This window comes from Equus asinus, chromosome 8 (assembly GCF_041296235.1).
Source record: "Equus asinus isolate D_3611 breed Donkey chromosome 8, EquAss-T2T_v2, whole genome shotgun sequence".
NCBI classification, from domain to species: Eukaryota; Metazoa; Chordata; class Mammalia; order Perissodactyla; family Equidae; genus Equus; species Equus asinus.
The window spans coordinates 18,951,477-18,979,122 of NC_091797.1; the positions used below are offsets into that span (position 1 = coordinate 18,951,477).

At 42.9% G+C, this 27,646-nt stretch overlaps 1 protein-coding gene across 10 annotated transcripts in view; it reads left to right on the top strand.

The window, feature by feature from the left end:
* The window catches only part of ADGRF5 (adhesion G protein-coupled receptor F5), a 102,380-nt gene that overhangs the window by 63,223 nt on the left and 11,511 nt on the right, over positions 1–27,646 (top strand). For 3 of the 10 annotated variants that reach the window (XM_070514797.1, XM_070514799.1, XM_070514796.1), the window contains exons 5-16: positions 2,574–2,750; positions 2,876–2,985; positions 4,612–4,670; positions 5,514–5,656; positions 8,907–9,128; positions 10,078–10,278; positions 17,826–17,996; positions 19,868–19,987; positions 20,141–20,350; positions 21,885–22,097; positions 23,855–24,010; positions 25,858–26,066. In XM_070514797.1, the coding sequence (XP_070370898.1) occupies positions 2,574–2,750; positions 2,876–2,985; positions 4,612–4,670; positions 5,514–5,656; positions 8,907–9,128; positions 10,078–10,278; positions 17,826–17,996; positions 19,868–19,987; positions 20,141–20,350; positions 21,885–22,097; positions 23,855–24,010; positions 25,858–26,066 (1,991 nt within the window). The remainder of the gene's footprint in view (positions 1–2,573; positions 2,751–2,875; positions 2,986–4,611; positions 4,671–5,513; positions 5,657–8,906; positions 9,129–10,077; positions 10,279–17,825; positions 17,997–19,867; positions 19,988–20,140; positions 20,351–21,884; positions 22,098–23,854; positions 24,011–25,857; positions 26,067–27,646) is intronic. The other 7 variants (XM_070514801.1, XM_070514802.1, XM_070514804.1 and 4 more) reach the window with 3 other exon arrangements.

Consider the following 27,646-nt stretch of genomic DNA (forward strand, 5'->3'; position numbering starts at 1 on the left):
ACCTTGTTACTAATGTCTAAGCACCCCCAAATTTTCACCATTCCCCTCTTCCCATGTTTGCTCCTGCCGCCTCTTCTAGCAGCTTACCTAGGATCCTTTCAAGAAAGATATTTTTAATAATAGTGAACAAAACTAAAGATTTTTAAGGCCAGACAATGTGTGTAAAGCACTAAACAATGCCTGGAGTGTGGTAGGTGGTCTGGAGGTAATAGCTTTTGCCGTTACTCCTAAGGTACGTCTGTATTTTACATGGGAGTCAAAAGTTCTTCCCCCCATATCCTCTCAAAAACAAATAGACAAACTGAAACAAAACAAAAAACAAAAATTGCCTTAGCAGAGGGATTTCAGGGTAGTAGGAAACAGATTTTGACAAAGGGGGTGTTGTTGGCTCCCTTCAAATTACCCCAGCCGGTGTTCACGACCCTCAGGAGCATCCCTAATTTCCTCTGTTCCTCACACTTCCGCTCAACCTCCACCTACTGCTAGAGCACAGGACGGCATTAGTGTCCCAGGATTCACTGGAACTTGGTTGTCCCTCCTCTTTCAGGCACAGTTATTTGATGGCCTTCCTTTGCATGGTGGCTCTGTGGGCCTTTGCCTAGGCGTCCATGTGCAGAACAAGCAGCTCCCAGTGATAGGACTTTGGTCCAGTTTTAGAAATAAACTCGAAGCACTCCATTTTCAGAGTATTTTCCAGTGTCCCCAGTGGGATCGGTTCCTGTTTGGGCTGTTTGCATTTGACTTGAAATGTAAAAGGCACAATTTTTTTGTTGCTGTTATATATTGCTAAATATATTTTTACTATCGGCTTTCCCTAAAAATTTTTTTTATTATGGTCATAATAGCTTACAACATTGTGAAATTTTAGTTGTACATTAATATTTGTCATACACCAAATGTGTGCCCTTTCACCCCTTGTACCCGCCCTCCACCATCCTTCCCCTTGGTAGGCACTAAATTGTTCTCTTTGTCAGTAAGTTTGTATATATTCCACATATAAGTGAAATGATACACTGTTTGTCTTTCTCTGTCTGGCTTATTTCACTTAGCATAATGCCCTCAAGGTCCATCCATATGGTTGCAAATGGGACGATTTTGTCTTTTTTTTATGGCTGAGTAGTATTCCATTGTATGTATATACCAAATCTTCTTTATCCATTCATCAGTCAGTGGGCACCTGGGTTGCTTCCATGTCTTGGCTATTGTGAATAATGCTGCAATGAACAAAGGGGTGCATGAGTTTCTTTGTATTGCTGATTTCAAGTTCTTTGGCTAAATACCCAGTAGTGGGATAGTTGGGTCATACAGTATTTCTATTTTTAATTTTTTGAGAAATCTCTATACTCTTTTCCACAGTGTCTGCACCAGTTTGCATTCCCACCAGCAGTGGATGAGGGTTCCCTTTTCTCTGCAATCTCTCCAACATTTGCTGTTTTTTGTCTTGGTGATTATAGCCATTCTAACATGCATAAGATGATATCTAAGTGTAGTTTTGATTTGCATCTCCCTATTGGTTAGTGATGTTGAGCATCTTTTCATGTGCCTATTGGCCATCTGTATATCTTCTTTGGAAAAATGTCTGTTCATATCCTCTGCCCATTTTTTGATTGGGTTGTTTGGTTTTTTGTAGTTCATTTGTGTGAGTTCTTTATATATTATGGAGATTAACCCCTTATTGGATATGTGATTTGCAAATATTTTCTCCCATTTGGTGGGTTGTTGTAAAAGGCACAATTTTATTTGTACTCTAAATTTGTTATCTACTGCTGCATAACAAATTACCCCAAAACTTAGCATCTTAAAGCAACCAAGATTTATTATGTCACACAGTTTCTGAGGGCCTGAAATCTGGGCAGAGCTTAGCTGGGTGGCTCTGGCTCAGAGTTGCTCATCAAGCTGTAGTTAAGCTGTCAGCCAGAGCTGCAGTCATCTGAAGGCTCAACTGGGGCTGGAAAATCTGCTTCCAAGCTCACTCATGTGGTTGTTGGCTGTTATCAGTTCCTCACTGGATATTGGCTGGAGACTTCAGTTCCTCACCCTGTGAGCCTGTCCATGACATATCCTCATGTGATAGCAGCTGGCTTCCCCCAGAGTGAGCGATGAGAGGGAGAGAACAACCAAGAGGGAAGCAATAGTGTCTTTTATAACCTAATCTCAGAAGTGACGTGCCATTACTTCTGCTGTATTCTACTGGTCACACAGACCAACCCTAGTACAATATGAGAGGGAACTACAAAGAGGTGTGTGAATACTCAGAGCCAGGGATGGTCAGGGGCCATCTTGGAGGCTGGCTACCATACCCTCTATTCCAGGAATCTGTTTATCACATTATCGTTGTAGGCATCCCCTGGTATAGTCAGAGTTGTCACCTTTTAGATGGCCGTGCTCTTTTAGATGGTCACCTAGGTGGTGATGTATGTGGGAATCATGAGCGTCTCATGCAGTACTGGTGAACTTCCCAGAAGGGCAATACGGTGTCAACTTAGGATTTCCTACAAGCATAAATATTTGTAGTTTATAAATGCAAAGATGGTGACTACCTTCTTTCTCCTCACTGTTCTGGTTGATGATAGTTTGCAGACCTGCTGGAAATGAAATCTGGTGCTCCTGCGAGACAGGCTATAGGTGGCCTCAGGAAAGCTGCCTCCCCCATCTCACCTGCCAAGACCATGGCGGCTCGCCTGCAGGACATCATTGCAGTTGCCTTAAAGGACTGCCTCCTAAGGGACCTTTTTGCCAACTCCGAGGAGGTAAGTAACTGCTCATTAAATGTTTGTTGAACAGTTATTTGATGTCAACTCAAGAAAATGTTTCTCTGTCCTGTGTGTACTCAAATGCTAATCAGAGATTTTTAAATGTTGCCCTGGTTTTTTAGCAGATGTTACCCTGAGAATGTCAGTCAGACTCAATGTGGGCTTCCAAGAAGACCTCAGGAACTCTTCCTCTGCCCTCTATAGGTCCTACAAGACTGACTTGGAAACGGCGGTAGGTTTTGGTCCCAGGAACCTCTTAACCAACCAACTCTTTGGGCTGAACTGAATCTATTGCATTCACAGTGGGTGGTTTGCTTGAATTCCTCAGAACTTATGAATGTGAATGTTGCAATTATTCCTATACATCTGGAATGGAGAATTAAGAAGGCTCAAATCAACCAGCATTCAGGAGATGGTTTGACATCACCTTGACCTATAGGTGGAACTTCTTCCCAGGGTAGAATTGATTCAGATAAGATTTGGTGGCAGCAACTCATGAAACCTACGAAGAGGCCCAAGAACCTGGTCTAGAAGCACCAGGTGGTGCATTTCTGTTTGTCTTCAGACACCACATGGATGAACCCCTAAAACCTTTTCGCAGACTAGCCCAAGGCTGGCACAGAGCATTCCAAACCCCTCTACACTAGAGGTCCCTAGGCTTCACACTTAAGGCAGATTTAAATTTACTCCTGTAAAAATATTCTCTGCGTGTCATTCCCTGAGTGAGAATATTCCCTGAGTGTTAACTGTGTGCCAGACACTGTTGGAAGTGCTTTACTTTGGATTAATTCAGCTAAACCTAAATGGTTGAGTTAACTCATCTGGAATAGAGCTTCCCAACTGGTGTGGCAGAAATTACTACAGGTGGGTGGGCTGAGACGATGACTTCCCTTAACTCTTTGGGCAGCCGAGCCCCCACCTCAGGCCAGGAGCAGCCTCCCGCTTATCCCAGTGTGCCACACAAATACTCTCATTTCCACGGGGGCCTGGATGACGTGCTGGTGCAGAAAGGCTCTTGGATATCAGATTTGCCTATTTGACATGTGATAGTTCTGCACAGCATGAGAACCCTCCTTACACACACTACACTACACTAAACTATATACTTTTGAGGAAAAAGAGAGTTATACATTCGTCTTTGGATCCCACCCATCTGGGTACCAGGCACAGTGCTTTGCACATTGTACCTGCCCTGTGAATGTGACTTGAGTAAACTCGAATCTTCTGTGGGACTGGTACTCAGAGAAATGAAGTGGAGTAAAAACATTATCAAAACCACATTGGCTCAACCAATGCTGCCATACATTAAGTGAGGGACCAGGCAGTGTGACAGCTGTGAGAATGGCCTGCGCAGGCCTCCAACTGCCAGGAATGTAATTGACCAAGGATGGCAGCTGCTGCCTCCTAAGTCCATGACAGCACTTGCTGCTCGCTGCCCTTGAATGAGCACAGCAGGTCTGTGTCTGGCAGACGCGGGACTCCTTTGAAGGCTGTATCGAATCTTTCCAAGCTCAGTCTAGGATGACTTCATCCAACCTCCCTTCCTGCTCTCTTTCACTTGAGGTCTGAGGGCTCTCCCTGCCTTCCCCGCCGCCTCCACATTTTCTTTCCTAGGCATTTCCCTGAGTAAGTTTTTTGCACATTCAATCTGGTGTTTGCTTTGTGGCGAACCCACACTAACGTAGGTAGATAGGAATTACTTCTTCCGAGATCTGCCAAGGCTGGCACTAACAAAGTATACAGGAGAAAATTTTACCCAGAGTGATAAGGAAAATGCACTTTGTATTCTTTTTAAAGTCTTTTGACATATCTCCCACTGGATCTTGATACATGACGTTTGTCTTGCTTTATTTTCCAGTTCTGGAAAGGTTACAGGATTTTGCCAGGCTTCAAAATGGTGACTGTGACAGGGTTCAGGTAAGAATGCTGTAATTAGGTCATTTCTGTCCAATGGCAGAGATCAACACGTCAGTGAGGGAGAAAAAGTCCGTTAGAGGGCCATCACCCGGCACACCCAACAGGAGCAGTTTAGTAGAGGGAAGACACAATGCCCATTGCAGGCTCAAAGAGGAAGGAAGTACCAAGAACAGTAGCTCACCCCTTACAGGTGTGCCTACTTAGAAGGACGTGAGAACAAGGCTTGCATTCATTCTATGCATGGAAGAGTTTTGCAAACAAAGATCTGGGATAAATTTGCGGTCTAGGAAGTTCAGGAATATAAAAATGAAATGATGTCAATGCAATGATGCTTTTATTTAAGAAAAGCTGACCAGCCAGCCACGACCACAGAGTTGCACGCTGCTGGTTGCACTCTGCTTGGCATTGGGCACTCTGGCAGCCCTGAGTGAGTTCACGCAGTGTTTCAAACAGTTAGCCGCCGATTTTAAAAATTAAGAATGTTTACAGAAACATTCAAGATTTTGGCTTCACTTGACATTCGGCATATCTGGAAACCCTAGGCCAGCAGGGCTGCATGACAACGTGTCTGCAGTGTGGCTACCACCCTATCACCAGCTTATGGGATGCAATTCACTCTTCCCTTCTGGTATTTAGTTCCTTTATGTTAATGTCTGCAGACATTTGCAAGCCTGGCCCTGGCCTTCAACTGTAGCTTGTAAACAGGTTGATTTCAGTGAACCCTTCAAGATAAAAGTACCCAGGCTGTTCCTGCCATTTTATTTTCTTATGCAAATAAATCATAAGGGTCTAGACTCTTTCAGGTCGGGTACTGCTTTACTGAACTGAGTGGTCTCCTTCCAGGCCCGGAAGTGTGGTTGTGACATACGAAGTCACGACTACAACATCATCACCTGAATTAATGCGTAAAGCGAATGAGCAAGTATTACAGAACCTCAATCAGACCTACAAAATGGACTACAACTCCTTTCAAGCAGTTACAAGTAGTAAGTAGAACATCACTACATTTTTTCCTATACATAGATCCTATTTAGATATAGAAATGATGTCCACTGTTATGCTTAAATCCAGGAAATTACATTATGATGTCCTCCGTGGAGAGAGACGCTCCACTTCCTGGCGTAGAGGTTTGTGTGCCATCTTCTTCGGCCAGTGCAGAGCCTCCCAACCAGGCTAATGTCACTGCGTTTGGGGGAGATTTTACAAAGGGGCTACAGAGCCATCAGGATTTGTGGATTTGTACAAAACATTCAAAAAAGTAAAACTAGCATTATGGTGGTGGTTGGGATATTCATGAAATTCATTGATATTAAGTAGAGGACCATTGTTACTTTACAGCAATACATCTCCAAGTGTGGCCCCCAGGCCAGCACCATCAGCACCACCTGGGATCCTGTTATAAATGCATATTCTTGGGGCCACCTCAGACCAGCTGGGCCAGTCTGTGTTCCAGCAAGCCCTCCAGGTGGTTCTGATGCAGGGTGAAGTTTGAGAACCACTGCTTTGGATCACATATAACAGTGATAAGAACCCTGGGATTTTAGATAGTCTCCCCCATGTTACAAATGGGGTACAGAGCTGGGCTCTGTTGTGTTATTAGGTGGGTGGACCTATTGTTACTTGGGGGATAGAAAGGGGAGTGGGCTGGGCAGAGATTTGGCGGACGAGAATTGACTGGCAGATGTCCCGGATAACTCAAGTGCGTGGTTCCAGAGTGCAGGCACATCCTTTTTGGAGCAACACGGCCCAGTGTGCGGGAGGCACTGAACAGATTGTTGCGGGCACACCGGGGCACAGGGCGCCCCTTCACAGGAGTTAGGCTGTCCTCACAGCAGGTTTATACTCTTCTTCTTTACATTCTCTGCTGGTATTTTTAGACATCAGCTCATCTTTAAAAATAAAATATTGAAAGAGGTAGACACAATGGTAAGAAAGTGCTACAACATAAGATAAAATAGCAAAATACAAATTTAGAATAAATAAGGCAGCAACAACATACACGAAAGCCAGAACATTAAAGGAAGAGGAGTAAGTGCCTGAGAGTGTGGACTCACACAGAAGCCGTCTCAGCAAGCCCACTGCTTCCCGACCCCCAGCGCCACCCCACCAACCAACCGATGCTTGGCCCTGAAAAATGCTTTTTATTTCCGGTTCTGAGGGCAGAGGAGAACAGCAGACTCTAGCATGGGTAAGCTTAAATTAGGAGTACCCTTCCCCAGAAATTTCAGTTGTGCTGAGGATGGTCTGCCACTTAAATGCCTAAGTATCCAGCAGTTGTACTCATCGGTGGGTGACTGTCAGTCCGGGAAGACGGTGCTGACAGTACAGTTCACAAAGGAGCTTTGGTGTCTATGGGTTGTTCTTCCAAAGAGCAAGGAAGTCATTGCGAATAGCGCTCGACACCCCCTTCTACAGAGGATCTACGTCCATCTCCATCCTCCCTCGAAGACCAGAATGCGATCTGCGATGTGCACAGCCTTAGACCCCTAACCGTGGACGTCCGCCATGTGCACTTCCACGGGGAGCTCACGCCATCCGGCTCTCCACGGCGTTGGTGGCACTTACCCAGAATATAAATATCCAAAAAAATCAAATGACTAGGTGTTTTTAAAAAGTTATAATTATATTTAGGGGCCAGGGGAGAGGAAGAGAATAAGAAAGAAAAACGCTGAATGGGTGAGTTGGTAGCAGGAACTAATTTTTAAGTCCGTCTTTATGAAACGTGAAGGACTCCTGGCAATCTTCAGAGTAGTTTCATTTATTTTGTCATATATTAATCCTCTGGTGATGTTCGATTAACCAGCAGGGTCCTTTAACCAGTACACCTTTTTCTTCAATCACCCCCAATAAATTTACGATGAATTCCATATAACTATATGATATTGGTAGTTTTTCTAATCGTAGTTATTAGAAACGATAGCAAGGAAAAGAGCGACACTATTATTGCATTTTTTCTATGTTAAGCTCGTGTTTGTACACATTTCATCTTCATATATCTTGTGAGGTAGATATTATTATCTCCATTTTATAGGTGAGGACACAGAGACTTAGGATAAATAATTTGTTTAAGGACACATAGTAAGTAACACACGTTTGTGACCTCAAAGGCAGTTTACTATATTAAATATTCACAGATGGCCTTGCTTCCTAATAGTTGAATGTGATTTTTTAAATCTTATTTTACTCAGGAGCCTAAAAACAATGACAATAAATATTCAGATGCCTTGATATTTTGACTAGAACATCATACCACCCCAAAGTCATCTTATGGTGTTTTAGTCCCTTGCTTACCATACAGAGAGGGTCTGGCCTGAGCATGAAGCCCCAGACAAGAGAGGCCTCGTAGAGCTGCTTACCCAGCTCCTCAACACATGGAACTCATGAAGGACGTAGCACAAGAAACAGCTTAGACGGAAAGCTGTGCAAGCAAAGCACAACCAGAAAAACATGCACAAAATAGCAAATGCTGTGTTTTCATTTCTACCCGTGAAATGGCTTAACACCACAGTTCTCCAGAATTTTACCATGAAAACAATAATAACAGCTGCTATTCCCTCAGTCACTTCCCAAGGTAGCTCTCACTGCCCCTATTTTCCAGACAAGGGAACTGAGATTCAGAGAGGCTAAGCAAGTTCCCTAGAGGCACACAGCTATGTGTGGCACAAAACCAGGATTCAAATCTGGACCCGTGTGTCTGTATAGCTCCCACTTTTAAGGGCCCATGGGTATTAGGTCTTAAAAAAAAATCCTTATTTCCCAACCAGACTTTAATTATCAAACATTAAATTGTCTTCTTATTTCTAATTCATCAAAGACATAGGACAGAGTTTTAGTCAACACAACATATAGGTTATTGGGAAGAAGCAGTTGATACTGTTTGAGTCAGTAGCAAGGAAACTTGCAGTTTAAGTTAGCTGATGCGGCTTTTTCATAAGCAAATGTGCAATTTCCTACCAGACTATTTGAAATATTGAAAATAGCTTTGAGATCCCCAACACTACCATTGAGAACTCTCAAGTGTGCAAAGACGGCAAACTGGAAGCCATGTCCCTGGACTCTGGCAGGTTGTAACTCTCTGGCCTCAGCTTCCAGCTGCCCGGGGATGGAGCAAGGAGGATGCACTGCCCACGTGGGGATTTCCAGAGAACCCTTGTGATGGTGGCGTCTGGTCTGGTCGGTAGCATCAATTACATTTATTTGCTTTGGAATCCTAATACATTTTCTTTGGGTTTCCAGATGAAACTAAGTTCTCTGTCATACCAGAAATCATCTTTGAAGGGGATACGGTAATTCTGGTGTGTGAAAATGAAGTTCCGTCCTCCAACGTGTCCTGGTACCATGTCGAAAGGCGCTCCGACATCCAGAACAGCAGCAGATTCTGGATTTACACCTCCGTGCTCAACAACATGACCTCAGTGTCACGCTTCACTATTTACAACATCACTCAGGGTGACGCAGGTGGGTTTCCATCCAATAACTGGTGCGAGGAAAGGAATGAAGAGCTCACACAGAAGCAAACCATGGAATATGTATATAGCATTTTCCTCTCCAAAAGGAGTTCACCAGGTGCAACTTTGCAAAACTGAACATTGATCCCATGATGTATGGACCAAGCAAATTTAGCCTTGGAGACAAATACACTTTTCTACATTTACTGAAGCTTAGTTGGAACCTGAGACAGAAAGTAGACTTTTAATTTTTAAAAAATTTAAAACAGCTTTGTTGAGGTGGAATTGATATATAATAAGCTGTACATATTTAAAGTGTACAATTCAATGTTTTGACATATGTACACACATGTGACACTATCACTATAATCAAGATAGTGAACATATTTGTCACCCCCCCAAATTTTGTTTTACTCTGTTGTAATTGCTCCCCCCTGCCACTCTTCCCTCCTCTCCCACAGCAACCCAGAAATGTGAGTTTTAAACCTGACATTCTAGAATTTAATAATCCCATTGTAACCCAGATGTCAACAGGGTCACCTCTCTTTCTCTGAATGAGAAGTTGGGCTGCAGACACGGGTCCTATCCCTTCTTTGTTGATTCTGATGTTGCCACAGTGTTAAACAGGATGCCAGAATTATCCATGGTCTTCTAATTCTCCAAGGCTTTCCAATTTTTCCTTTCTACCTCTTCTATTCCTACACTTTTTTCTTACCAGCAAAGACTGAAATTTCTGCTCTTACTTTATAACATCTCTCTACACTTTACCTGGTGGAATCAGAAATATCTGCATTGACCTGTATTTCCTGAACGTTCCTTGATGGTTGTTTAGACCAAGTCTCAGGTTTTGAAAATGATGTTTCATGAAGTACTGTGGTGGCACACGAGAGGAGGCTGTCATTCTTCTAAGGAACTACATATATGTAGTAGTAATAAATGCTTTTGTGTATTCTATGCAGGTGAATATATTTGCAAACTGACATTAGATATTTTTGAATACGAAGCCAGGAAAAAAATAAATGTTACACCCATCCGAATTTCGGCAAATGAAGAAATGCAGGTGATGTGCGACAGTCCTGTATCTTTGAACTGCTGCAGTGACATTCATGTTAACTGGAGTAAAATAGAATGGAAGCAAGAGGGGAAAATAAGCATTCCAGGTAAGAACGTTAGATGCTGTTTTGCAAATAGGTTTTTGCCTCTTGGCCAAGTGAAAATGGGAGATGTGATGGGTGGAAGGGGAAATGGCAGATGGCTGTTTTTTCCCACACTTCAGACGGTGAAAAAGTACTAGGTGTGATGCCAGCTCCAACTTAGCCATTCTAGAACAAAATTCCAAAAACATATACATATAACTGTCATGCTCAGGTTGTAGATGAGATCCTGGCAGTGAAGACCCAAGAGGGAGGGACCTGATGACTTAGGTCCATAGCACCTCCCACCCACAGGAAGGCTCATCCCCACCTTCCTTTCCATCTTCAGCAAAGAGCCAAGGATGAAGTCATTGGCTTGGCTTTGGGGTCTGACTGGAGCTTCTCATTTCTGTGTCTCTTCTCTTAGTTTCTGTCCTTCTCATTTCTCTGCTTTTGTATCCACACTTTCTTTTATATTATGCCATTCTGTGCCTCTGCTTTTTCATGTCTCTGTGCAGACCTGTTTGTCTCTCAATGGTGTCATGTCAATTTCTGATCCTATTTGCATCTGTTTTAGATCTGGGACCTGACTTGAAGTTCCCCACCATCCAGTTTATACTGATGAATGATAATTATAATAATAAACTAAAATAGCATACTGACTTGGTTTTGTATAACAGTTTGTGATTAACCAGTTTTTAAAGATATATGATTGGGCCCAGCCCAGTGGCATAGTGGTTAAGTTCATGCACTCTGCTTCAGTGGCCCGGGGTTCGCAGGTTCAGATCCCAAGCATGGACCTACACATCACTCATCAAGCCACGCTTTGGTGGTGTTCCACATACAAAATGGAGGAAGCTTGGCACAGATATTAGCTCAGCGGCAATCTTCCTCAAGCAAAAAGAGGAGGATCGGCAACAGATGTTGGCTCAGGATCAATCTTCCTCAACAACAGCAGCAACAACAAAATGTTACCACTTTTAGTCAGGTTTAAACTTGACTGCAAGTTTGAACCTGGCATTTTTACCTCTAATTTGCAAATATGGAAATTGTGTATTAAATGACTTATCCAAGGTTGTCACAATAGGAAAAGAAAAGAAAGCATTGAGACTCACCTGAGGTCTTATTTCACAAGACCAGCATTGGTCTTGGCCAAATGATATTGCTCATGCCTGGTGAGCCAGTGCTGGAGCAGCTCATCTGACAGAGTCTGCGCTGAAGCAGAAGGCGGTCTTCTGCCTAGAAACCATACACAGCAAGACCTCAGCCTTCCCTTAAGAAATGACAGGATTATGTGCTTATCTTTAAAGTAAAAAATCATTAGAGTAAAATGTGACTCCACCCATGAAATATATTAGTGTGGTAAGGCTTTACTTTATGAAGTCTTTGCCATCAGACTGTATTAAACTACGAAAAAATAATGATTAACGTACACGCAGCTTTTCCTGAGCACACCCATTTGCAAAGCTCATTTCAGCTGCAGTGTTTGCATTCCTTTCTAAAGAGCTCCGAAGGATGGGAAAGGCATCAGCTAACTGTTGAAAATGTTAACACATGGTACATTTAGTCACTTCCCTGATTTTTAAGGAAGAGGAAGTGTAGGCATCCTGAAGGAACTGCCAGATGGGGGAAAGACCTTGCAAAGTTCCCGTGGTTCTGACTTATAAGCATTCAAGTCCGAGAGGGGAACAACCTTGCCCTCTGGCAAAGGAACCAGGAAGTCTGCGGTGCAGATGCTCAGGGACCTCTCTGGGGCACCACTTCTGCAGACATTCCTACTGCCCCGTGCGGGCTGGACCGACCCACCACAGAACAATGGATTTCCTGCGGCAGGGCTGGCCGCCTGGGGACCTGCACAGTCGGTTTTCTGATGAATTTAGCCTCTGCTCTCGGCAATCTGCCCTTTCCCTTGCTGGTCCCTCTGCAGCAATCTTTCTCCAGATTCTGCAAGTTCTTTTAGAGCCCGTTTTTCCTGGTCAGTAGAAAGCAGTAGCTAAATAATTCACCCCAAAGCATTTGGAATGGAAGGTATTACCTCTTCTCTGAAATGGTTGCGTTTCATTTTCAAAACACTTCTGGCAAGGAATAAGCCAGAAAGGAAGTAATCAGCAAGGATAGACTTTCCAGTCTTAAGATGGTGGTGGTCTTAAGATCAGGCATTGACTCATTAGTTGGTAAATGGTAATGGTGGCAGAAGTAATAGTGTTAATAGTATATAGTATTAGTATATATATTATTGGCATAGTAATATACTATAGATTACATTATACTAATATATATAGAATATATTCTATATATATGTAGAATGTATATTAGAATACATTATAATATAGAGAGAATATAGAATATATAGAGAGTATATATATATTAGTGTAGTATTGTTACTATATCCTAATAGTAATAAGAGTAGACCATACTAAGAGTTTTTATTATTAGTGCAGCTTCTAGTTTGCCCACATCTAGTCCAAGCTTTGCCTGTATGGAAGGTATCGAACACTTGGGGGAATTTCGGGCAACAGAGTTTGTAGTCGCACCATAGCTTCTCTTACCTAGTGTGATGGTAAAAAAAATGGTGCCTTAATTCCCTCTTTGTTAGAACAGTTCCCAAATGAGTTCATGAACTCCTTCTTTGCCCTGCTGCCATAGTCCCTTGGCCCGTCATCAAGCAGAGTATTCACAAAACAAGTGAACCTTTACAAGAGGGTGTCAGCCCCCTCTTGACTGACTATCAAGGCGTATGACAACGTGGAACAGCATGCTGAGTGACTGGTGAAGGAGGAACAGCCTCAAACTCCACGATCTCCCTTCTTGTATCTTTTCTTCCCGATTACCCCACTTACATTTTTAGCCATGTGTTATAGTGTGCGCTTGTGTGCTGTCTGAAATGCTATTTCTGCAGTCAAACAGGGTGTGTGTAAGAGATAAAAACAAAAGTGAGGCTGGCTTTTTTTCTTTATTGAGTAGAAACAGTCTTGTGGCTTTCAAGTCACTTTATAAAGTGCCACTAGAAGCAGGCCTGCCTCAGAGACTGAGGTCAGATCTAAGCAAAGAAGCAACTAGAAGTGTGAAGTAGCATCCTTAGAGACAGCATCCTCAGAGACAGCATCCTCCATCCTGGCTGCACGTGAGGGTCATCCCAGTTGTTTTGTAAAAAGACCAGCTGTCAGGGCTCTACCCAAAGCAACTAAGTCAGAATCTCCGGGTTTGTGCTCCAGACTGTGACATATTTTCTTAAATTTCACCAGAGACTTTATCGGGCAGGGGGGAGTGAGAACCATGGATTTAGTCCAATCCCCCATTTTAGACACAAGGAAACTGAGGCTTTCTGTGAGCTACCCGGGGTCTCCCTGACCATGGCAAGGGGCTCCACCTTGTCACCCACCCCTCTTTTTCCTCCTCCATGTCTCTCTGTGTGTTCTTAATGGTGCCATAGACAAATCCCATTATAAATAGTAATGTCTCTACTTGTAAGAATGCCCACAAAATTGGATTTAATAAAAGAAAAAGAAAAGCAAAGAACTTAAGCCAAGTCTTCTGCCCTGGAAAAATTAACCTTACAACCCGTGTTTTCCAGTAAGACAGTATCTGGTCCTGAAAAGCTGTAATCCCAGCTCTGCCACGTGCCCTCTTCCTGAGGCAGAGCACACTGGGTCGCTGCACTGGCTCCCAGACCTTCATCTACTAAACAGTGATAATGGTGCCTACTTTACAAGACTTTCAGAGGGACAAAAACCAAGATAATTAATGTAAACATTTAAAACAGAGTTGACTACGTTGAATCTGCCACAATAACTTTTCTGATAATGATGGTAGCTTTAAAAACCGTCCCCTCACTTGTCCTCATTATGGTGGGAAGTCTTCATTGGATCTTATCTAACTTGAGCAGCAAACTTGGAATTGCATCCGATCTCTTCTCCAGAAAGCAGAGCACCAACTTAATTCACTGCATTTAGTACCTTCCGTGCAGGACCCCAAGTTGCACAGCCCCAGGAGTGTTTATGAAGTACCATGTGAATGCTCCCAATTCAGAGGTCCCACTTTTGTTTTCTGAGTTTACCATCTCCTTGGAGCCTTATCGCCATTCTTTTTTTTTTTTTTAAAGTATGTATTTTGGTGGGGAAGATTGGCCCTGAGCTAACATCTGTTGCCAATCTTCTTTTTTTTTCCCCCTCCCCAAAGCCCCAGTACATAGTTGTATATTCTAGTTGTAAGTCATATTAGTTCTTCTATGTGGGATGCTGCCACAGCATGGCTTGCTGAGTGGTGCTAGGTCCATGCCCTGGATCTGAACCAGAGAACCCCCAGGCCACTGAATTAGAGCAGTGTGAACTTACATTCAGCCACGGGGCTGGCCTCTCCATTCTTTTCCTACATGTTTCAGCCTAACAGGACTCCTTAGCTTTCCCCGACCAGGACTAGCAGGCTACTGCTTCTGTGCTTTAGTTTACTCCAACGGTTTTCTAATTTAACTGTAGAATCCTTTCTTCAACCAAAATCTTACGTGGTTGTCTAATGCAGGGTTTCTCAACCTTGGCACTAATGACATTGGGGCCAGAGAATTGTTTGTTATGGGGCGCTGTCCTGTTCATTGTAGGATGTTTATCAGCATCCTTGGCTTCTACTCACTAGATGCCAGTAGCACCCCAAGTTGTAACAAAACTGACTCTGAACATTGCTAAATGTTCCCCAGGGAAGCCAAATAGCCCCTGCTTGAGAACCCCACGTCTGATGGGTAAAGCAGACCAGAGTGGAGGCACTTGAGTTATAAAAAGTTTGGGGGGCTTAGAGCCCCCATAGCTTATCATGCTTCCACTCCCCAGCCCAGCCCCAGCTCCTGAAGCAGTTTAATGGAAGGCCAGGTTCTCCAAGGAGTACCAATTCACACACACACACATACACACACGCATACAGCTACACACCAGAACAGCACAGCCACCATTCTATGTCTTTCCAGGCCTAGAGCAGATCCTCCTTCTTCTCTGAAATCTTCCCTAGTCTCCCAATTAAAACACACCTACGTTAATCTCCATAATGTACTTATTTCTTGTGTGAAATCTATCTACTGTGCATTATAATTATTTTTGTACATCTCTTCATATACTCCATCTGGCATGGCTCATTGTCTCGTGCATTAGTTTGATGAGAAAGCTTGGCCTTGAAGGATGAGAAAGAGTCAGTGGGAGGGAGAAGGAAGGAGAATATTCTAGATGTGAACCCAGGCATAAAGGCATGAAGCTGTAGGCAAGTTCAAGACCCAGGACGTGTCCTATTTTGTAAGAGAGGAACATAGAATGAACTAGAGAGAACAGAGTCAGATTGAAATCATACTGTGAACAAACACAGATACCATGCTAAGGAGATACTATTTTATTTTGTGGGCAATGGTAAGATTTTAAAGGTAAAAGGAGAGCAGAGAGATGATCTGGGCTGAACTTTAGAAAAACAAATTTCAGAAAATAAAAATAAATTTTAAGGCAGTCTAGCCAATAGACTGAAGGGGAGTTAACTGAAAATACAGACCCAGTTACAAGAGTATGCAATGGGTAGACAACAGATAAGGGGACCCAGGAGAATAACCACGGGTTGGAGTGGATAAGACAGTTGTAAGATGTTTCAAAGGCGTAATCTGAAAGATTTTACAACTGAGTGGAAGTGGAGTGTGAGGAAACGCAAGTAATTTCAGATGACTTAAAGATTCTTAGTTCTGTGAACTGCCAATGACAAAGAGAAGAAACATTAGAAGATGTGCAGGTTTTGTCCGAGGAGAAGAAAGATGAGTTCTTAATTGGACCTGTTGAGTTGGAGGTACCTGAGACATCAAATTGGCACTTGGGAATTTGCTTCTAGAGTTTCCAACAAGAGGTTTCTCTTGAAGATAGAGTGAGGAGTCATCCAAACATAGGATTTAATAGGAGCTGTGGGTGTAGACGAAATTGCCCAGTGAAAGAGTAGAGAAAAAAGATAAGGAAAGAGCCCATATCAGGATGCTTGGGGGAGGCCAATATCCTGGGGAACACCAACATGTAAGAAGGGAAGAGAGGAGAGAGGAGCCTGGGAAGAAGACTAGAGGAGGGGTGAAGAGAGAGAAGCAGCAGGAGGGACCCATGGAGTCGAGTGAGCCGAGTCGTGGAGAAGCTGGGCAGAATGGGATGCCGTAGTCCAGGTAGCGTGAGAAGAAGCCACTGGATGTGGAAGAGAAGGAGTCACGGTTGGCCTTAGAAGGACACCTGACGTGGAGCATAGGGAGAAGAGGCAAATGGCAATGGTTTGATGAAAAGTGGGAATGAAAGACTAAAGGTGGCGAATGCAGAAGCATCGTGGTATGAAGAGAGGAAGAAGTGTGGTGGTGGCTAGAGGAGCTTTTAGATTGGGGAAGGATTGTTTTAATAAGGGAAGACTTGAGTGTATCTGGTGGTTGAAGTGAGGAAAGATTAAAGACACCGGGGAAAGGAAATATAAAGGAGAGAATAAAGTCCTGGAGGAAATGGAGGAAGTGGGTTTTCCAAAGATAAGTGGAGGGGTGAGCCTTAGAGAAGATTAAGGACACTTGTGCCCATGAGTTAGGAGGTAATTTAGTCAAGGTGGGTGAAGCTGGAAGTCAGTTTGGTGTTCTGAACAACCATTTTGGGAACTGAGGGGGAAAGCTGGTTATATATCAATAAAAATATTTCAGATGTCATTGATCATCCAGCCAAGGCTGGAAAAGATGCATTTCTGTTGGAGCTAATGAGAAGCTTTATTCTTTTTCTTTAGTTTTTGGAAGATTGATAGTATTTGAAGAATGTCTTAAGGGTACGTGGCGGTAGGCAAGGTTGGAAGAGAGAGAGTGAAGGGACGGGAGTAGAAAAAACTCACCAGGAGTGTGTAAGAGAGCCATAGGCAAGGAGTAAAGAGGGCTTGGAGGGCATCTTGGGAATGGAAAGGAAGATATGAAAAAGGAACTATTTTGAAGGGGAAACTGCTGATAATCTGAAAAATCATGAATTGAAGCTTCCACTAAAACATATAGACTGATAGGGAATAAGCTATGAAAACGTTTCTCAAATGAGATGCCTATCAGGTGTCCCAGTCTTGTTTCTTCCTCCTTTCAATAATAAGAACAGTTTAAATAGTCCGACACCTTTTTTCCTTCCAGTTGAAATCATATCCAAACACTTTGCTTCTCTTTTTTATTTCTCACACTCGAACGACCACCACTAATGCTCTTCGTTGGGGGCGGGCCCCAGCCAGGCGCTGTTCTAAGTGTTTATTTATATATATTAACTCATTTTACCTGACCACAGTCCTGGGCAGAGCTGTTGTTATTTATCCCTATTTTACATCTGGAGAAACAGAGGCACAGAGCAGTCTAGTGACTTTCTCAATAACGTTCCACCAGCTAAGTGTTAGAGTTTGGGCTCTGCTGCCACCTGGCTCCTGAGTCTGCAGACCTAACCATTATGCAGCCCTGCCTCTCCATTCAAAGAGAAGAAATCGAATTTAAATAATAATTCTTTTTCTCTGGTTTGGCCTCTTTGCTACTAAATCCAAGAGTCAGCCAACTGATGGCAAAAGAATTGCTTATGTCATTGCAGGAAACTCTGAAACAGACACAGATCCCAGGTGCAGCAAATACACCCTCCACGCCAACGAAGTTCAGTGTCTAAGTGGGTTGGCTGGAACGACAGTCGTCTACACCTGTGAGTTCACCAGTGCCCATGGAGCCAGAGGCAGTAAGAACATACAAGTGACATTCACCTCTGTGGGTAAGGACTCGCTCGCCAGAATTTGTAGCCTTGCACCTCAAGTCATGGGCTGCCGATCACCTGGGAACATCCATGAGCAATAAAGCAGAGCCTTCCCCGTTAGGTAGCGGGAGTGTGGTTGGGGTAGATCCCACAGTGGGAGACAGAAGAGGAGCTCCCTCTCTGCCATTTAAATGCAGATGAAGTCTTTAGAATCAGGAAGGCTAGGGGTTGGGACCAGGGAAGGAAGGGCCTGCCTTGTACTGCTAATGCACAAAGTAGACTGGGATGTAGGTTTCACACCCAGATTAATCCTATTTAACCATTAAATTTATAATGAGGATAATGCCCCTAATTTCCCCCTTTCTCCTCCCTTAATCCCGTTCTCCCTGCCTTGAATTCCAATAGCCTGGTTCATTCCCTACCACCATTCACCTCCCTCTGTCATTCCACCTCTCCTGTTTCACCTATTCCAGAGAGAATGCTGCAGAAAGCTTTAATAATCTGATACTTTGTGGTTATTTTACGGTTGTAACAAGTATTTTTTAATATTTCAATTAATTCAGCTTTAGTAGGCCTCTTGAAAGTATCATTTCTTCTCCTCATATCATAAAGCATTTATAACATCACCCCTATCTGCAAAAATGGGGCAAACTTGTTTTTCCACCCATCTTACAAAAATGAACTATTTAGATAAATCATCAGACACCACCCCGCCCCACCCCCACCACCCCCAAACAATTTGGAGAAAGGACTGATTTTCTGTTATCATGACTTAGAATTTTTACAAAGAGCAAGATTAGGTTTATCTGAAAATATTATCGCTGTAGAAGCGTTCATGGGTCTTTTGAGCAATTTGCGGTTTTCTACAGTGAGAGCAGTTGTCCACTGCAAGCTCTAACCTGAGAGTTGTATTGATTATGTGAGCTGTTGGCTGTCTTTTGGGACCTATTTAGCCTTCGCTGAAAACCACTGGTCTGGTAGTTTGACCTCAACTGAGAAGCAAGAGAACCAAATTCATGATTCCACGAGCCTTTCCACTTTTTCTGCTATACCTGAAAAAGGCATCTCAAGATCCCTACACAGTGATGGCAGTGTGAGGGACACATTAATACATGCTTGCATGACTTTAGAGTTCTCCACATTTGATCTTAACTTCTAAAGAGTACTGTGGAAAGCCCTGACTTCTTTTGACTATGACTAAGAATAAGATTTTACACTGGTTGGAGAAGCAGGCTAGCATCAGTGGGCTCAAGGCATGAACTTGTTCCCCTATAGAAGACAGAAATGAATGGCATTTTGAAGTGTCAACTATGTAAAGGACATGCTCAACGAGCAGCGGAAAGATTCAGAGGCAAAAATAGTGGCATGTTCATATAAGCTTTTATATTTGTAAGGGTCTTGTTAGCATTTTTGATGAATAATTCCTCATGAACCGATGAGGACATTCTCAGAATGAGGAGTGGATGGAGAGAGACTTATAGTTAGGATCCTATACATCCTCGTTTGCCCGAGACAGTCCTGGTGTAATTATTTGGGCAATAAACTCTATGATCCCCCTACTAAAAATATAGTTCCAAAAATCACTCTTCTGCTTAGTAAGCACTGACTGTGTACTAGATGCAGTGCTACGTGCTGGGAATGCAAAGACGCAGAGGAGAGTGTCCCGCTCTGGAGGGACTCACATTTATACGGAAAAGAGATGAAAGGATTAAATTAAAATATAGTGTGGTACTATTTTTTAAAAGGTATTTTGAAAGAGTAGAGAATGAAGCTGTTACAGGAACCTAGCCATTTTAGTCTCCCTTGAGGTGTCACCGAAGAGGTTGGAGGGGAGCTTGGGTTAAGTCAACACCCCTAAGATTGCAACCTTTTGCCCTGCTGATCATCAGGAGCTAATTCCAGCCACAAAGGGGAAGTGCACGAGTTCCTAAGGCATGTGAAGGAAATGAGTACAATTCAGAGCACCACCGGGAACAGCCTAGAAACAAGTAAAGCCCCGGAGCCGCAAGGTACCAATCCCGCGTTGACACAAGTAGAGTCAGGACGGTCCCTGTTTTCTGTCTGTCTTAATTTTCGCTCCTATGTCAATGTCACCGGAAAGACTAAACATTGTGCTTCTTGTTGGTTTTCTTTTGTCTGTTGTTTTTTTTGCGTTCTTTCAGCCAACCTAGTAATAACCCCGGACCCAATTTCTGTTTCTGAGGGACAAAGCTTTTCTATAAAGTGCACCAGTGATGTGAATAGCTATGATGAGGTGTACTGGAACACTTCTGCTGGAATTAAAATACACAAAAGGTTTTATACCACAAGGAGGTGTCCCAATGGAACAGAGTCAGTACTGACGGTGAAGACCGCGACCAGGGAGTGGAACGGTGAGTGAAAAGCAGGCCAGACACCCTCCCTGCTCTGCTGCCTGGACCCCTGGAAAGACACTGTACTAGTTACCATCCCCGGGGGGCCTGTCCTGGGGCATGCCTGCGCCAGCCACTTTACATTAAATATGCCATCACATTTAATGCAACAGCCCTTTGGGGAAGATGTTGTTATTCTCATTTTTCAGATGTGGAAACTGAGGCTCAGAGAGAATAGTAAATGTGCCTAAGTTTTCACAACTGCAGTTGTAGAGTCAGGATTGGAACTAGTCTCTCTGATTCTAGAGCCTGGGCTCCTGCCATGAAGTTAAGAAAGAGGATTGTTTTTAAAAGTCCTTTTATCAGACTCTTAGGAGTGTTTCACCCAACTGGGCTGTAAAAAATCTAGGTGAAGCTTTCATATGCCTGATTCCAAAGAAAGAAACATTTTTATTTCCTCTTTATCTCTGCACCTTGTTCATATTCGGAAGAAATACAAATCTTTGGGGAAAAAAGAGAATTTGATAGAACTGCAGCTATGGTAGCTGACATCGATTGAGCCCTCACTCTGTGATAGGCACTATGCTAAGTGTTTAAGTGTGTTAATTCACTTATAACAATAAACCTAAAGCCAGCCCTGTTAGCCTAGTGGTTAAACTTCAGCACGTTCCACTTCGGCGGCCTGGGTTCGTTTCTTGGTCTCGGAACCACACCACCCATCTGTCAGTTGCCATGTTGTGGCGTGGCTCACATAGGAGAACTAGAACAACTTACAACTAGGATACACAACCATGCGCTGGGGCTTTGGGGAGGAAAAAACAAAAAGAGGAAAGATTGGCAACAGCTGTTAGCTCCGGGCGAATCCTACCCTGCCAAAAAAAAAAAAAAAAACAATAAACCTAGAAGATAGTCCATTATTTTCCTCATTTTACAGATGAGGAAACTGAGGGCCAGCGAGGTTGAGTATATTACCTGAGGTTATACATCTGGTAAATGGCAGAGCCAGGGGGAGACCAATCCTGGCTCCAGTGGCCAACACTTACTCATTCCACCTGAAGCCTTTCCTTAACTATCAGGTTAATCGGTCCAGATCCTGTGAGTTCCAGGTCTTCTTTTTTTTTCATTTGAGGCCTAGGCAACACTGTAGAAATAACTAGTTCTTGTTTGGACTTGCTAGTGCACAATCAGGAAGCGGGAGTATTTTTCTCCCATGCTGAACTCATGCCTACCCTGTCCAATTGCTCTGTCCTGTCACTGGGCAATGACTTAGGAGGAGCCATAGCTTTTCCAGTCACATTAAACTATTAATGGTCCAATACTCGAACTAAAAAAAACTATTCTCATCTAAATCAACTACACTTTTATTTTATATTGAATTTAAATTTCCCTCCCTCCCAACAGGAATGGAAGGGAGTTTCTTCTCTCTTCTTGTTCTGGTTTCCCTCTGGCCAGCTCCTGCTCTGGCTCCTTCAGGGTTGGAGCAAAGAGAAGTAATGTTTAGAAAACTGAAGGGTCTTACTGAACCTCCATCTCATTTTTGCTTCCTTCCACTCAGAAACCTACTACTGCATATTTAGATATAAGAATTCATACAGTGTTGCCACCAAAGACGTCACTGTTCACCCGCTGCCGCTGGAGTCGAACATCATGGTTGATCCTTTGGAAGCTGTCGTTCCACTCAGAGGTTCCCGTCACTTGAAGTGCTGCATAGAGGATGATGAAGACTACAAAGTAACTTTCCAAATGGATTCCTGGTCCTTTCCTGCTGGTAAGAAGCCAACTGCTGAATTGTTAGGACATATTCTTTCAAGCATACAGAGTGAAAAAAGTTGCTCTTAAAGTCAAGGTCAAGAAACACACACAGGGACTGTATCAGAGATAGAATGTAACAGAGCAGAATCCCATGAGACTTCATTACCTTCTGTTTTGCTATGTGGTTCATAGCTTGTTGGTTTGTGGCAAAATCTTGAGAGTCTGTGAGGGCAGAGCCCATTCTGATTAGTGGGAGCTGTTGAAGGCAGTGTTAAGCTCCCTTCACAGACTTTCTGCTTCCTCAATAGAGGAAACTGGATATTCTGGTAGTCCCTCACTCCATCGTATAAATCAGCATGCTCTAAAAGTCCTACATGGTCTACAAAAATCCTTTTAAATGCACTGTTAAGCATACAAGAAAGTAAGAGGAATAACCAAGGGCCAAAAATGTAGAGGAAAATAAAAATAGGGATAATGCTTTGGCTAGTGTTGGGGCTTTCCTGAGGGCATTTGTCAATATCGGAAACCCAAAACCCAAAACACACACAAAACCTTGTGATTTAAGGCTCTGAAGGGCAAGAAAGAAAACGGGGAGACATCCCCACCCTACCAGCACAGTCAGGACCCTCAAAGGGTGACATGCTTAGTAAAAGAATAAGCTAGAGAAACAAAATTTATCTGCCTGAGTTAAGAGTTTGGCCTCATCTCTGGCTGGGCAAAAATTTCCCTTGAGAATTAAAACTGTCCTGACTTCACTTGGGTTTGAGGTTTGAAATTACACTGCCTGTGTGGTCCCGGAACTCCAAGTTGAGGAGTAATTAACTTAAAGTTGTCCATTGGTAGCACCCGATGGCACCTGACAAAAAAAATTTCAAATCCTCTCTGGTAGAACGTCCCCTCAATCCAGATCCCTCAGGATTCCTACAGATTAAGGGCAACGAAATATGAGCTCATAACCCCAAATCTCAAAACACAGACATCTTCATGAGGGATTTACAAACTCATCTATCCTTTCAAGAATTATTGGGGGCCTGCTCAAGGCAAAACACACAGCAGGCAATAGAAAGGAGACAAAAGAAGTGGCGCACATATATTAATATCTAGAAAGGCTCATGTCATAACAGATAATGCATACAACATTAAATATCCAAAATGAGTAATACAGATTGAAAGAGTGGTATGAGTTCAGAAAAGCAGGGACCCAATAAAGACTGGACAGTTTAGAGAAGGCTGCATGGTAGGGGGACATGGAATCAATGTGGGTGTTGAAATATTCAAACATCTCAACATTTTGTGTTCAATATGCGTGCATTCAGTGCTATGTGCAAAATGCTGGGCTAGGCACTGGGAGGTGCAGGGATAAGTAAGACTGGACACTTAATGTCCAATGGAGGAGACAGACCCTATTGGAGGTGATGCTAATGAATGTGGGCAAGGCAGGATAGAATAAATGCACAGGGCATGATGGGATTTAGATAGATAGGGGGATTAGAAGGATGCTGAGAAGGCATTTTCATTGTCCAAAAATGTGTGGGCACAGATTTGGAGTGATGGATGGTGGAGGTAAAGTTTTGGCTAGCATCCATGGGAATGTGGGTTTACTTACTTCTAAGAGCTGGAGGCAGAAAGTAAATAAGTAAAACCACATGTGAAGTGAATGTGGCACGTTCCTGGGAAGAGTGTGGACAAGTTTATTCATATCGATTCTTTCAACAAAATGTATGCTTTGGATATTCACGTTGTAACTTAATTCTTTCAATAATTCTATCTTAGCAAAAGAAGTGAACGGAAAACAAGTGTGCTACAAATATGATTTCACGGCAAACTCAGTTTTCCAGTGTCCAAAACATGTTGAAGTGTTTTGTCATTTTACCAATGCTGTTAATAACTCAGTCCGGAGCACGTCTATGAAGCTTAATCTGGTTCCTGGTGAGAGCATTTTAAATTATTTTAAAGTGTTATAGTCACAAGTCATGCATTCATTCACTCCCTCATTCACCCATTCAATAGATATATGTTGAGCACCTTTATATGGCAGGTCTTGGGCTAAGCATGGGGACTGGAAAAGAAATAAGCCATGTTTCCTGGCCTCAAGCCTAGGGCAGAGATAGATATGATAAAAAATGTTATCACATATAATATGGTAAGGGCTAAACTAGAGACACTGTGGGCGGCCAGCAAAGGCTGCCTGGTTTAACTCTGCTGGTGATAGGTGGGGAGGAAGTGATGCAGAGAGCCTTGCCAATGAAGACTTATTTCAGCTGAGTCTGGAGGGCTGTACACTGCCCCAGGCAGACAAGAGTGCACAGTGTCTGTGTGAGGCTGAGACCCCTCTGAGGTTTCAGCAAAGGAAGGATGTCCCCACTAGCACTGTTTCACTGAGACAGGGTTACATGGAAAGAGTCGATCTAAAGATTAGGCAACTGTCTTTTTTATCCTTTGTCATCATTGAGCCAATATCCCCCCACATCATATTTCCAAAGCAAAAGGTCATGATTTGTGGAGCCATTTCTGTAACAGCTCTCCTTAGCAACCACAGAGGGGCGAGTGGGTAAATGATGGTCCTGGGCTTCTACCATAAGCAATCCTCTCCCCCAGAAATCTTCTCTGTAGTAGGACCCCCAATCTCTGAAGGATCCATGGCTCTATCACCAAGCTCCTTTGAGTTTACTGAGTGATTTTTGGTCATTCTCACATGTGTTGGTAACTGAGGCCTGGACACCAAAGTAGGAAGCAGCTTAGAGTTCCCTATGTCTCTGAAGCACTGTCCGCTGATTCTACCAAGAACACGTCTTCCAGAGGGCAGCCAAGGTCATTTCTTTGTTGTGCCCCCATCTTAGCCCGGGCATCAACATGTTTTATTCACTTATCTTTGTTCTTCTCTTTCTTCATACCAACTCCGATTCCACTTCATTTTCTTGGTAGAACCTTACTTATGGATTTGAAGATTTTATACAATGGCTGAGAACTCAATTAAAGCTTAATTCAAAAGTTGGTGAGAGAGGGATCCACTCGTAAGAGAATCAGCGTCCTCTGGAGATTAGAGATTCTGCAACAAATGCCACTTTCCCATTCAAGGCTTCTCTTGAGTAGAGATGAAATAGAGTCACCTTTAATGGAAACCAGAAGGAACAAATGCTTGCAAATATTACCTGGAATCTTCAGGTCATGGGTGCCTTGAATTCACTCTACTAAATATATCTTTGGATTAAGACAGTGCTTGTCGACCTTGGCTGCACACTGGAATCACTGGGGAAACTTAAAAAACTACTGATGCCTGAATCCCAGCCCAAGACGTTCTGATTTCCTTGGGCCGGAGTGAGCCTGGGCCTTGGTGTTTTCCAAGCTCCCCAGGTGATTCTCTTACGCCAAAGTTGAGAAGCCCTCGGATTAAGGTATTTTGTCCCTACGACTCCTGGTGAGCAGAACTTCTCTTATCTGGATGAGCATACATTAAGCTCTTATTGTTTTCCACAGCTTAGATTTTATAGGCAGCAGAGAGAAGATTCCCAGGGACTGGAGGTGGGAGTGAGGCATAGAGGAAACAAATTCTGTTAGGAAAAGCAAGTGCAGATTAAAGTCAGATTTATGTGGAAAGCACTAAGGGGCTTTGGGAAATCAGGGGCAAAATAAGAAATTGGAGAACTCTGACCAGGTCACCAAAAGTAGAGAGAAAGATGAACTCACACATCAAAATTCTGCCTACGCCTGGCCCTATTTCCCCTACTTTTCTCCTCTTTTCAATTGTCTCTTTTATTTCCATGTTTCCAATGCAGAGATGACCATGATGTGCCAGGATCCCGTAATAGGTGTTGGGGAGCCTGGGAGAGTCATCCAGAAGCTGTGCCAGTTCTCAGACGTTCCCAGCAGCCCTGGAGGTCCTGCTGGCGGGATCATAACTTACGAATGTGTAGGCTCCCAGTGGAAGGTGAAGAGAAACAACTGCATCTCTGCCCCAATAAACAGTCTGCTGCAGCTGGCCAAGGTGATCCTGAGACCTCTGACTCTGAGCTCTTGGTAGGGAGACCTGTCTAGCTTATATATCTCAGCACTTAGGAAAATGGCGCTTGGGTTGATTTGTGTTGCTCTCAAAGGTACTTTTATTTGTTTGTTTCCAAAGAAGATGTAATCTAGAAATGCTTAAAAATTTGCTTAAATATAAATATGGAGGCAACAAAATATCTTCCCACTCTAGGACTAGCTGTATACTTTGGCCTTGACTTCTCAGTACCTTGTTTCCATTAGCTCCAAGGTGTAGGCAGGACTGTTCTTTCTAACCGCTCTCCTGTGAATAATTTTGATATCACCTTTGAATAATTAGAGCAAACAGCTCTACTCTTTTCAGGAAGAGGAGCAATATAAGAAATAAAGTTCATCAGTGCAAAAAAAAAAAAAATTGTAGGGCTTTATGCTTTTACAGGTCTGAGATTTCCTCAATCCTTAGAGGTGACCTCTAGTTATAGAAGAAGGGACTAGCCTGCCTCTCTTACCTGCAATAGAGGTTACTGCCATGTGTAGGGGAAAATTCCTTTCTTCCCATCAAATGAATAAATGTCACCTCGTACCTGAGTTGTTGAGAGTTAAAGCCTCCTAAAATTCCATGAGTTATGATAAATAAATACTGATGAGGCAACCAGTGGTGTTATAGCTAATGGTGACATCTTCAGACAACCAGTTCCAAATCCTCTTACCCTTGGAAGAAGAATTGAAAAGGGATGATATTGATTTGTGTTTTATCTAATTATCTTCTGTCTCTTCTCTTGTCGTACACAAAATTCATTAGAATACCTACTATGTGCAAAGCGTTATTATAAGTGCTCTCAGGGTAAAGAGGCCAAATCAGAACTTGACCCCTGATTTGATAGAGAATATAGATGTTATGTACATACTATTTGGCTAGGATAATTAGGAACCTCTGCTCGAAAAACTTGGCATCTGAGTTAGACCTTGATGGATGAAGCATTGGGCATATAGATTATCCTAATTGAGAAAGATAGAAATCACACTAGTTTTAACTCAACTTTGGGCCCTGATCTTAATTCTAGATACCTAAATACATTTTCAGTGGAAAAGAGGCATGCAGGCCTATCATGTTCCATTTGATTTATCCAGTCAACATATCTTATTGAACACCTACTATGCACCAAGTCAAATGTCTTGTGCTGTCTTAGACATTATGTGGTATGAGAAGGACATAACACATGGTTCACATTGTTAAGGAGCTTATCATTTAATTGGAGAGATATCAAAATTAAAACACAAAATCATACCAGTAGAGATGTCACAAATGTGATATATGTCAAATAAAACAAATACTTATGCCTACAGAGGAAGAAACTCCCCTGATTTGGGAAACGCATCAAAGTTCTTCATGGAGAAGGTTGAATTTGAGTTCACTCTTGAAATTATAAGTAGCAGTTAGAAAATACAAGTGTGATCATTGTAGATAGGGTGACCATATAATTTATCATCCAAACCAGGACACTTTTTAAAAACAAAAGAGGCCACTATTAATAATTACATTGGGACAGCAGATATAAACCAGAACTGTCCCAGGAAAATTGG